The 12,570-nt window shown below is 38.4% G+C and overlaps 1 protein-coding gene across 4 annotated transcripts in view; it reads left to right on the forward strand.

Moving 5' to 3' along the window:
• LOC119523043 (ankyrin repeat domain-containing protein 26-like) overlaps nt 1-12,570 on the forward strand; it is a 65,664-nt gene that overhangs the window by 6,846 nt on the left and 46,248 nt on the right. For 2 of the 4 annotated variants that reach the window (XM_037821797.1, XM_037821796.1), the window contains exons 5-6: nt 4,974-5,264; nt 5,846-6,063. In XM_037821797.1, the coding sequence (XP_037677725.1) occupies nt 4,974-5,264; nt 5,846-6,025 (471 nt within the window). In that variant the 3' untranslated portion in view covers nt 6,026-6,063. Of the gene's footprint in view, nt 1-4,973; nt 5,322-5,375; nt 5,453-5,845; nt 6,064-12,570 lie in introns of those variants that run through there. The other 2 variants (XM_037821798.1, XM_037821799.1) reach the window with 2 other exon arrangements.

Raw genomic sequence — 12,570 nt, forward strand, 5'->3', positions numbered from 1 at the left:
GCTGGGAGGACACCTACCTGTGGTCTCTGCTTGTGGTCTGAGCTTCCTCACCACACAGAGGCTGGGTTCCAATGGCAGGCATCCTGAGAAAGAGGGCCAAGCAGCACTGTATTGCCTTTTCTCACCTAGCTTTGGAAGTCACACAGAATCACTTCTTCCACATCTCATTCATCAGAATCAATGTGACATAAGTTGGCCAAATATTCTACCCTTTTAATGGGATGGATATCAGAGAACTTATGAACATGTTTTAAATGTTCCCACATGAAAAATAATCATTTTTACTCAGTGCTCCCCACAATCTCAATTGTTCTGGCATCTGGCTCAGGCTCAAAGTCCAAGATCTCCCCATCTTAAGTCCAGAGGGGGATGTGGTGCCTTAGTTGTATACGCCCTTAAGGACAGTTCTTGATATGAACACTTCAGAACTAAAGAGACAAATTGTTACCCACATGTTCTAGTTTGCTAATGCTGCAGAATGCAAAACACCAGAGATGGATTGGCTTTTATAAAAAGGGGGTTTATTTGGCTATACAGTTACAGTCTTAAGGCCATAAAGTGTCCAAGGTAACACATCAGTAATCAAGTACCTTCACTGGAGGATGGCAAATGGCGTCCGGAAAACCTCTGTTAGCTGGGAAGGCACGTGGCTGGCGTCTGCTCCAAAGTTCCGGTTTCAAAATGGCTTTCTCCCAGGACGTTCCTCTCTAGCAAGCTTGCTCTTCTTCAAAATGTCACTCACAGCTGCACTCCCTTTCCTCTCCTTGAGCCAGCTCATTTATATGGCTCCACTGATCAAGGCCCACCCCGAATGGGTGGGGCCACGCCTCCACAGAAATATCCCATCAGTTATCGTCCACAGTTGGGTGGGGCGCATCTCCATGCAAACAACCTAATTCAAACGTTCCAACTTAATCCCCACTATTCTGTCTGCCCCACAAGATTGCATCAAAGAATATGGCTTTTTCTGGGGGACATAATACAGTCAAACCGGCACACCACACATCCAACGTTCTTCTAAACTGCTAACAACCCTTCCATTCACAAAGAAGAAAACTAAGGGGCTCACAGGAGTCTCTAGTCCATAGTAATTGTGAAATACAACCAGGTGTATGTTGCCAGTTGTTTGATTAGGCCTCAGTCATCCTAATTATGGGAATGATTCTCCACAGCACTTTGCTGTACCCTCTGGGCTCTTTGTTCTCCCTTTTTGTCTACATGAGAAATAACCTGTATTTGCAGCTGAGTAGTTTTCTCAGCCTGCTTCCTCCCCGTAGAACTGCCAAGGTCCAAAGGCTTCTTTGTGTGTGTGTGTGTGTTGCCTTGGTTCCTTTCCAAGCTAGCAAGTAGTGTTGGTGCTGCTCCATTTCTCTCTCTTTTTTTGTAGAGATATTTCTCTTTTATTATTTTTTACTCTTTTTTTAAACCTTATTGAGACATTAAAAAACAAAAAAAAATTTCAAACAAAACAAAGGAATAAGAAAAACACATAACCTAAAATAACTACATTGCTTCCAACATGTTCCTATCATACCCTTAAAAAATTAACAAACCATAGTCGTTCCTGAGCATTCCCATAACATTAAGATTACCCTCCATAACTTATCTGTTCTTGTTAGATTATCATTTCCCCGTCACTCATTGCTGTCTATCTCTAGGTACCCTACATTCTAGAATACAAAACATTTATTTTACATTTTTCACAGAGTTCACCTTAGTGGTAATGTACAGTATCTCATTTTGTGCCTGGCTTATTTCACTCAGCATCATGTCTTCAAGGTTCATCCATGTTGTCATATGTTTCACAACCTCATTCCTTCTTACTGTCGTGTAGTAGTCCATCGTGTGTATATACCACATTTTGTTTATCCACTCATCTGTTGAAGGACATTTGGATTGTTTCCATCTCTTGGCAATCGTGAATAATGCCACTATGAACATTGGTGTGCAAATATTTGTTCGTGTCACTGCTTTCAGATCTTTTGCGTATATACCAAGAAGTGAAATTGCTGGATCAAAGGGTAACTCTATATCTAGTTTTCTAAGGAACCGCTAGACTGTCTTCCAGAGTGGCTGTATCACTATACAGTCCCACCAACAATGAATAAGAGTTCCAATTTCTCCACATCCTCTACAGCATTTGTAGTTTGCTGTTTGTTTAATGGCAGCGATTTTAATTGGTGTGAGATGATATCTCATTGTGGTCTTAATTTGCATCTCCCTAATAGCTAGTGAAGATGAACATTTTTTCATGTGTTTTTTTTTTTTTTTACCCATTTGTATTTTTTCTTCAGAGAAATGTCTTTTCATATCTTTTGCCCTTTTATAATTGGGCTCTTTGTACTATTGTTGAGTTGTAGGATTTCTTTATATATGCAAGATATCAGTCTTTTGTCAGATACATGGTTTCCAAATATTTTTTCCCATTGAGTTGGCTGCCTCTTCACCTTTTTGACAAATTCCTTTGATGTACAGAAGCTTTTAATTTTGAGGAGTTCCCATTTATCTATTTTTTCTTTCATTGCTTGTGCTTTGGGTATAAGGTCTAAGAAGCAACCTCCTAATACAAGATCTTGAAGATGTTTCTGTATATTATCTTCTAGGAGGTTTATGGTACTGTTTCTTAAATTGAGGTCTTTGATCCACTTTGAGGAGTTAATTTTTGTATAGGGTGTGAGGTGTAGGGGTCCTCTTTCATTTTTTTGGATATGGATATCCAGTTCTCCCAGCCCCATATGTTGAAGAGAATGTTATGTTCCAGTTCAGTGGTTTTCAGTACCTTATCAAAGATCAGTCGACAGTAGATCTGGGGGTCTATTTCTGAATTCTCAATTTGACTCCATAGATCAGTATGTCTATCTTTGTGCCAACACCATGCTGTTTTGACTACTGTGGTTTTCAATCATACTCTTCTCTGAGTGCTTTCAGCTTCTCCCTACCTCCTGGTTCCAAAGCCACTCCTAGATGTTTTAGGGGTTTTGTTTTTTTAATGGCAGCACCCCATGTTTAGTATCAATGTGTCAGTTATTTACTGCTGCATAATAAACCACTTCAAAACTTAGTGGCTCACTTGGCAGGTGAACTCACTACCCTCCCCCCTACCTGGGATCTGACACCCAGGGGATTAAATCTCCCTGGTAATGTGGAATATGACTCCCGGGGAGGAATCTAGACCTGGCATCGTGGGATGGAGAACATCTTGACCAAAAGGGGGATGTGAAATGAAATGAAATAAGCTTCAGTGGCAGAGAGATTCCCAAAAGGAGCCGGGAGTTCACTCTGGTGGGCACTCTCATGCACAGTATAGACAACCCTTTTTAGGTTCTAATGAATTGGAATAGCTAGCAGTAAGTACCTGAAACTATCAAACTACAACCCAGATCCCTTGAATCTTGAAGACGTTTGTATAAAAATGTAGCTAATGAGGGGTGACAATGTGATTGGGAAAGCCATATGGACCACACTCCCCTTTGGGCAGTGTATGGATGGATGAGTAGAAAAATGGGGGCAAAAAAAAAAAAAGGCACTCAGTGTTTTTTTTCCACTTTAATTATTCTTTTTCACTTTAATTTTTATTCTTATTATTTTTGTGTGTGGTAATGAAAATTTTCAAAAATTAATTTTGGTGATGAACGCACAACTATATGATGGTACTGTACACTTTGTATGACTGCATGGTATGTGAATATATCTCAATAAAATTGAATTAAGAAAAAAACAGTGGCTTAAGGCCACCACGTTTATTTTGTTCATGAAGGTGCAATTTAGCCAGCTCATTTCTTACCTGCTTGGCACCATATGTGTTGACTTGAAGACTTGGGTCTGGAATCCTCTAAAGGCTGGTTCGCTCACATGTCTGGCAGTCAGTGCTGGCTTTTGTCTGGGACCTTGGCTGGGGCCAGCAGCTGGCTCAATGAGGGGAGGACTCCCCATGTGGCCCCGGCTTCCTCACAGCTTGGTGGCTCATTTCTAAGGGCAGGTTTCCTGAGAGAGAGAGAGTCAGGTGGAATTACATTTTTTGCCTAATTTTGGAAGTCATACAGCAGTTTCACCACATTTTATTTGTTAGAAGCTAGTTCCTAAAGCCAGTCTATATCCAATGGGAGGAAATTAGTTTTTCCCTTTTCATGAGAGAATTGTCAAAGAATTTGTAGATTTTAAAACCACCAAATCCACTTACCTTTTCTTGTCAAATAATTATTACATCTAAAGGGAAGTGATTCTTCCCAACTCAATACAACTGAAATTCCAGCAAGTTTTATTGTTGTTGTTTAGTATGCATCCTTATTCTGTGGAAAGTACCAAGGATTACTACATAGTGCTATTGAATTAAGACATTTCCTAGTTAAAAAAAAAGTCTGGATCATCTCACTTAAGTTTTATACTGGGAAATGTGATTGCTCCTTAACTCTGAGAATCATTTTTCTTTGGAATGCTATTCAAATTAACGGAAAACATTTGCATTATAGCATTAGGATCCATATTGTACAAGATTCATTAATTAGAGTTTTATTTTCCAAGTCTTATTCTGAGAGCCATTTATTGGCTCAGATCCAAATAACTCAGTATGATGGGAGTACCTTTTATACTTAAAACATTGTTAGAAGTTATGGGACATTGAGTTGTGGAAGGGAGTACTAAGAAACTTTCTGCCTGAAGGTGACTTATAGTCATTTTAAGAAGGAAAAACATATGAAACAATCATTAAAAAAAATGAAAGACAGTATAAGATCAAGTACAAAAGTTGTGTGGCAAAGATGATGAGGGTAAAGAATTTAATTTTGTGATTCCTTGTGTTTTTAACCTTGTTCTTGATTTTCTGAGTAATTCAAGCGTCCTTGCTCTCAGAATCTACCACAGTACAGATAACATTTTATTGCAGTTGAATATATTTCAAGTTTGATGTTGGTGTGAGTTAGACTGTTCTCAGCCTACTTCTTTCATTACCAAGTTGTATTATTTTATTCATGCAGACTGATGATCTTACAGCAAAACTTGAAACTTCATCTTCAAAATGCCTACATCTGGATGCAAAAAATCAAGATCTTCAACAGGAGTTGTTGTCTATGAGAGCAATACAAAAGAAATGTGAAAAACTGGAGAAGAAAAAAAAGAAGTTGGAACAAGTAGTAGTAAACCTCAGAAGTCATGTAGAAATGAATATGCTAGAACTTGGTCGAGTAGAACAATATAAACGGGAGATTGAAGAAAGAGCCAGACAAGAAATAGAAGAAAAATTAAAAGAAGTCAATCTATTTTTACAGGTTAATTTACTTGTTTGTGATGTGCTTTGATTTGTGCCATTGTAAATTATATTTTGGATTTATACCTTGCGTATATTTCCTCTGCTTCCCTTACAGCAATTTGTTTTATAGATTTCTAGAAGGAAGGTGGCACTTATGTCTCACTTTAAATATTTCAGTTTCCACCATTATCACTAAATTGGTCTTTGGGAATAAAGATTCTCAGAGAATCACTTGATTATTAAGACCAGTTGGCATAAAACAAGACCATTAGGGGGAGAAGAAAAAATTACGATTTAAAAATTGTACTATACTTTTGGGTTCCTCTTAAGCTATATTGCTCAATTTTTACAATTTTAAATTGATTTTATTTTTCTTTGAGTTATCAGATTACATAAGCACCAATATCAGAATGATTCAACTTTTTTTATAGTTCACATTTAATTCAGCTGACATTAATGTGAATATTTTAAACTTCAGCTTTTCTCACATATTTAAAAATGCTTTCTCAATCATTGATTAAAAAGACTAGAAGAAAAGAATACACTATAATTATTCAGGTTATAATTACTTTTATTATGTATTCTTTTAATTTGCTTTAGGTACAAGCAGCGTCTCAAGAAAAGTTAGAGCAGTTAAGGGAGAATAATAACACTTCAATGAGACAGCAGATGGAACTCAGAATAAAAGATTTAGAATCTGAACTTTCCAAAATGAAAATTTTCCAAGAAGATTCTAATAAATCAGAGCTGGAAAGATACAAGCACCTGTATCTAGAATAACTAAAAGTTACAACATTATTGTCAAAGAAACTAAACGAGTAAGTCAAAACAGAGAATCATAGAAAATAAATTTAGCTCATTAATTTGCCTCTAAAGTATACTTTTTAGTGAGCTAGGTTTATGAGATTAGTAGGAAGTAAAAACTAGTTTGACAGTATAATTTGGGGAAATTATGTGAGTAAGTGAATTACCTTTAAAATGTTAGTCTAGGATAGTTTGTATCTCCCCCCCCCGCCCTTTTTTTTGGTTTTACATGGCTTTATTATTTTTTTCCTTAGTATTCTCATATAGTGAGCCTGGTATACCAGTATTAAAGCAAAAGTATTTTTTTGTATTTTTTTTTTTAATCTTCATTTTATTGAGATATATTCACATACCACGCAGTCATACAAAACAAATCGTACATTCGATTGTTTACAGTACCATTACATAGTGGTACATTCATCACCCAAATCAATCCCTGACACCTTCATTAGCACACACACAAAAATAACAAGAATAATAATTAGAGTGAAAAAGAGCAATTGAAGTAAAAAAGAACACTGGGTGGGGAGGCGGGGCAAGATGGAAGACTGGTGAGCTGTATGTTTTAGTTACTCCTCCAGGAAAGTAGGTAGAAAGCCAGGAACTGCGTGGACTGGACACCACAGAGCAATCTGTCTTTGGGCATACTTCATACAACACTCATGAAAATGTCGAACTGCTGAGATCAGCTAAATCTGTAAGTTTTTGTGGCCAGGGGACCCGCGCCCCTCCCTGCCAGGCTCAGTCCCGTGGGAGGAGGGGCTGTCAGCTCCGGGAAGGAGAAGGGAGAACTGCAGTGGCTGCTCTTATCGGAAACTCATTCTACTGATCCAGACTCCAACCATAGATAGACAGAGACCAGACACCAGAGAATCTGTGAGCAGCCAGCCCAGCAGAGAGGAGACAGGCATAGAAAAAAAAAAACAACACGAAAAACTCCAAAATAAAAGCAGAGGAGTTTTAGAGTTCTGGTGAACACAGAAAGGGGAAGGGCGGAGCTCAGGCCCTAAGGCGCATATGCAAATCCCGAAGAAAAGCTGATCTCTCTGCCCTGTGGACCTTTCCTTAATGGCCCTGGTTGCTTTGTCTCTTAGCATTTCAATAACCCATTAGATCTCTGAGGAGGACCCTTTTTTTTTTTTTTTTTTAATCCTTTTTTCTTTTTCTAAAACAATTAATCTAAGAAGCCCAATACAGAAAGCTTCAAAGACTTTCAATTTGGGCACATCAAGTCAAGAGCAGAACTAAGGGAGCTCTGAGACAAAAGGCAATAATTCAGTGGATGAGAAAATTCACTAAACACCACAACTTCCCAAGAAAACAGGGGTGTCCACTCACAGCCACCATCCTGGTGGACAGGAAACACTCCTGCCCATCGCCAGCCCCATAGCCCAGAGCTGCCCCAGACAACCCAGTGTGACGGAAGGGCTTCAAATATCAGGCACACACCACAAAACTGGGCGTGGACATTAGCCTTCCCTGAAACCTCAGCTGATTGTCCCAGAGTTGGGAAGGTGGAGCAGTGTGAATTAACAAAGCCCCATTCAGCCATCATTTGAGCAGACTGGGAGCCTCCCTACACAGCCCAGCAGCCCAGAACTGCCCTGGGGGGACGGCACTCACCTGTGACAGAGCACAGTCATCCCTCAACAGAGGACCCGGGGTGCACAGCCTGGAAGAGGGGCCCACTTGCAAGTCTCAGGAGCCATACGCCAATACCAAGGACTTGTGGGTCAGTGGCAGAGACAAACTGTGGCAGGACTGAACTGAAGGATTAGACTATTGCACCAGCTTTAAAACCCTAGGATCACCAGGGAGATTTGATTCTTAGGGCCACCCCCCCCTCCCCGACTGCCCAGAAACACGCCCCACATACAGGGCAGGCAACACCAACTACACACGCAAGCTTGGTACACCAATTGGGCCCCACAAGACTCACTCCCCCACTCACCAAAAAGGCTAAGCAGGGGAGAACTGGCTTGTGGAGAACAGGTGGCTCGTGGACGCCACCTGCTGGTTAGTTAGAGAAAGTGTACTCCACGAAGCTGTAGATCTGATAAATTAGAGATAAGGACTTCAATAGGTCTACAAACCCTAAAAGAACCCTATCAAGTTCAGCAAATGCCACGAGGCCAAAAACAACAGAAAATTATAAAGCATATGAAAAAACCAGACGATATGGATAACCCAAGCCCAAGCACCCAAATCAAAAGACCAGAAGAGACACAGCACCTAGAGCACCTACTCAAAGAACTAAAGATGAACAATGAGACCATAGTACGGGAGACAAAGGAAATCAAGAAGACTCTAGAAGAGCATAAAGAAGACATTGCAAGACTAAATAAAAAAATGGATGATCTTATGGAAATTAAAGAAACTGTTGACCAAATTAAAAAGATTCTGGACACTCATAGTACAAGACTAGAGGAAGTTGAACAACGAATCAGTGACCTGGAAGATGACAGAATGGAAAATGAAAGCATAAAAGAAAGAATGGGGAAAAAAATTGAAAAAATCAAAATGGACCTCAGGGATATGATAGATAATATGAAACGTCCAAATATAAGACTCATTGGTGTCCCAGAAGGGGAGGAAAAGGGTAAAGGTCTAGGAAGAGTATTCAAAGAAATTGTTGGGGAAAACTTCCCAAATCTTCTAAACAACATAAATACACAAATCATAAATGCTCAGCGAACTCCAAATAGAATAAATCCAAATAAACCCACTCCAAGACATATACTGATCACACTGTCAAACACAGAAGAGAAGGAGGAAGTTCTGAAAGCAGCAAGAGAAAAGCAATTCACCACATACAAAGGAAACAGCATAAGACTAAGTAGTGACTACTCAGCAGCCACCATGGAGGCGAGAAGGCAGTGGCACGATATATTTAAAATTCTGAGTGAGAAAAATTTCCAGCCAAGAATACTTTATCCAGCAAAGCTCTCCTTCAAATTTGAGGGAGAGCTTAAATTTTTCACAGACAAACAAATGCTGAGAGAATTTGCTAACAAGAGACCTGCCCTACTGGAGATACTAAAGGGAGCCCTACAGACAGAGAAACAAAGACAGGACAGAGAGACTTGGAGAAAGGTTCAGTACTAAAGAGATTCGGTATGGGTACAATAAAGGATATTAATAGAGAGAGGGGAAAAATATGGCAAACATAAACCAAAGGATAAGATGGCTGACTCAAGAAATGCCTTCACGGTTATAACGTTGAATGTAAATGGATTAAACTCCCCAATTAAAAGATATAGATTCACAGAATGGATCAAAAAAAATGAACCATCAATATGTTGCATACAAGAGACTCATCTTAGACATAGGGACACAAAGAAACTGAAAGTGAAAGGATGGAAAAAAATATTTCATGCAAGCTACAGCCAAAAGAAAGCAGGTGTAGCAATATTAATCTCAGATAAAATAGACTTCAAATGCAGGGATGTTTTGAGAGACAAAGAAGGCCACTACATACTAATAAAAGGGGCAATTCAGCAAGAAGAAATAACAATCGTAAATGTCTATGCACCCAATCAAGGTGCCACAAAATACATGAGAGAAACACTGGCAAAACTAAAGGAAGCAATTGATGTTTCCACAATAATTGTGGGAGACTTCAACACATCACTCTCTCCTATAGATAGATCAACCAGACAGAAGACCAATAAGGAAATTGAAAACCTAAACAATCTGATAAATGAATTAGATTTAACAGACATCTACAGGACATTACATCCCAAATCACCAGGATACACATACTTTTCTAGTGCTCACGGAACTTTCTCCAGAATAGATCATATGCTGGGACATAAAACAAGCCTCAATAAATTTAAAAAGATTGAAATTATTCAAAGCACATTCTCTGACCACAATGGAATACAATTAGAAGTCAATAACCATCAGAGACTTAGAAAATTCACAAATACCTGGAGGTTAAACAACACACTCCTAAACAATCAGTGGGTTAAAGAAGAAATAGCAAGCGAAATTGCTAAATATATAGAGACGAACAAAAATGAGAACACAACATACCAAAACCTATGGGATGCAGCAAAAGCAGTGCTAAGGGGGAAATTTATAGCACTAAACGCATATATTAAAAAGGAAGAAAGAGCCAAAATCAAAGAACTAATGGATCAACTGAAGAAGCTAGAAAATGAACAGCAAACCAATCCTAAACCAAGTAGAAGAAAAGAAATAACAAGGATTAAAGCAGAAATAAATGACATAGAGAACAAAAAAACAATAGAGAGGATAAATATCACCAAAAGTTGGTTCTTTGAGAAGATCAACAAGATTGACAAGCCCCTAGCTAGACTGACAAAATCAAAAAGAGAGAAGACCCATATAAACAAAATAATGAATGAAAAAGGTGACATAACTGCAGATCCTGAAGAAATTAAAAAAATTATAAGAGGATATTATGAACAACTGTATGGCAATAAACTGGACAATGTAGAAGAAATGGACAATTTCCTGGAAACATATGAACAACCTAGACTGACCAGAGAAGAAATAGAAGACCTCAACCAACCCATCACAAGCAAAGAGATCCAATCAGTCATCAAAAAGCTTCCCACAAATAAATGCCCAGGGCCAGATGGCTTCACAGGGGAATTCTACCAAAGTTTCCAGAAAGAACTGACACCAATCTTACTCAAACTCTTTCAAAACATTGAAGAAAATGGAACACTACCTAACTCATTTTATGAAGCTAACATCAATCTAATACCAAAACCAGGCAAAGATGCTACAAAAAAGGCAAACTACCGGCCAATCTCCCTAATGAATATAGATGCAAAAATCCTCAACAAAATACTTCCAATTCGAATCCAAAGACACATTAAAAAAATCATACACCATGACCAAGTGGGGTTCATTCCAGGCATGCAAGGATGGTTCAACATAAGAAAAACAATCAATGTATTACAACACATTAAAAACTCGAAAGGGAAAAATCAATTGATCATCTCAATAGATGCTGAAAAAGCATTTGACAAAATCCAACATCCCTTTTTGATAAAAACACTTCAAAAGGTAGGAATTGAAGGAAACTTCCTCAACATGATAAAGAGCATATATGAAAAACCCACAGCCAGCATAGTACTCAATGGTGAGAGACTGAAAGCCTTCCCTCTAAGATCAGGAACAAGACAAGGATGCCCGCTGTCACCACTGTTATTCAACATTGTGCTGGAAGTGCTAGCCAGGGCAATCCGGCAAGACAAAGAAATAAAAGGCATCCAAATTGGAAAAGAAGAAGTAAAACTGTCATTGTTTGCAGACGATATGATCTTATATCTAGAAAACCCTGAGAAATCGACTATACAGCTACTAGAGCTAATAAACAAATTTAGCAAAGTAGCGGGATACAAGATTAATGCACATAAGTCAGTAATGTTTCTATATGCTAGAAATGAACAAACTGAAGAGACACTCAAGAAAAAGATACCATTTTCAATAGCAACTAAAAAAATCAAGTACCTAGGAATAAACTTAACCAAAGATGTAAAAGACCTATACAAAGAAAACTACATAACTCTACTAAAAGAAATAGAAGGGGACCTTAAAAGATGGAAAAATATTCCATGTTCATGGATAGGAAGGCTAAATGTCATTAAGATGTCAATTCTACCCAAACTCATCTACAGATTCAATGCAATCCCAATCAAAATTCCAACAACCTACTTTGCAGACTTGGAAAAGCTAGTTATCAAATTTATTTGGAAAGGGAAGATGCCTCGAATTGCTAAAGACACTCTAAAAAAGAAAAACGAAGTGGGAGGACTTACACTCCCTGACTTTGAAGCTTATTATAAAGCCACAGTTGCCAAAACAGCATGGTACTGGCACAAAGATAGACATATAGATCAATGGAATCGAATTGAGAATTCAGAGATAGACCCTCAGATCTATGGCCGACTGATCTTTGATAAGGCCCCCAAAGTCACTGAACTGAGTCATAATGGTCTTTTCAACAAATGGGGCTGGGAGAGTTGGATATCCATATCCAAAAGAATGAAAGAGGACCCCTACCTCACCCCCTACACAAAAATTAACTCAAAATGGACCAAAGATCTCAATATAAAAGAAAGTACCATAAAACTCCTAGAAGATAATGTAGGAAAACATCTTCAAGACCTTGTATTAGGCGGCCACTTCCTAGACTTTACACCCAAAGCACAAGCAACAAAAGAGAAAATAGATAAATGGGAACTCCTCAAGCTTAGAAGTTTCTGCACCTCAAAGGAATTTCTCAAAAAGGTAAAGAGGCAGCCAACTCAATGGGAAAAAATTTTTGGAAACCATGTATCTGACAAAAGACTGATATCTTGCATATACAAAGAAATCCTACAACTCAATGACAATAGTACAGACAGCCCAATTATAAAACGGGCAAAAGATATGAAAAGACTGTTGTCTGAAGAGGAAATACAAATGGCCAAGAAACACATGAAAAAATGTTCAGCTTCACTAGCTATTAGAGAGATGCAAATTAAGACCACAATGAGATACCA

Source organism: Choloepus didactylus, chromosome X (assembly GCF_015220235.1).
Source record: "Choloepus didactylus isolate mChoDid1 chromosome X, mChoDid1.pri, whole genome shotgun sequence".
In the NCBI taxonomy this organism is placed as follows: domain Eukaryota; kingdom Metazoa; phylum Chordata; class Mammalia; order Pilosa; family Megalonychidae; genus Choloepus; species Choloepus didactylus.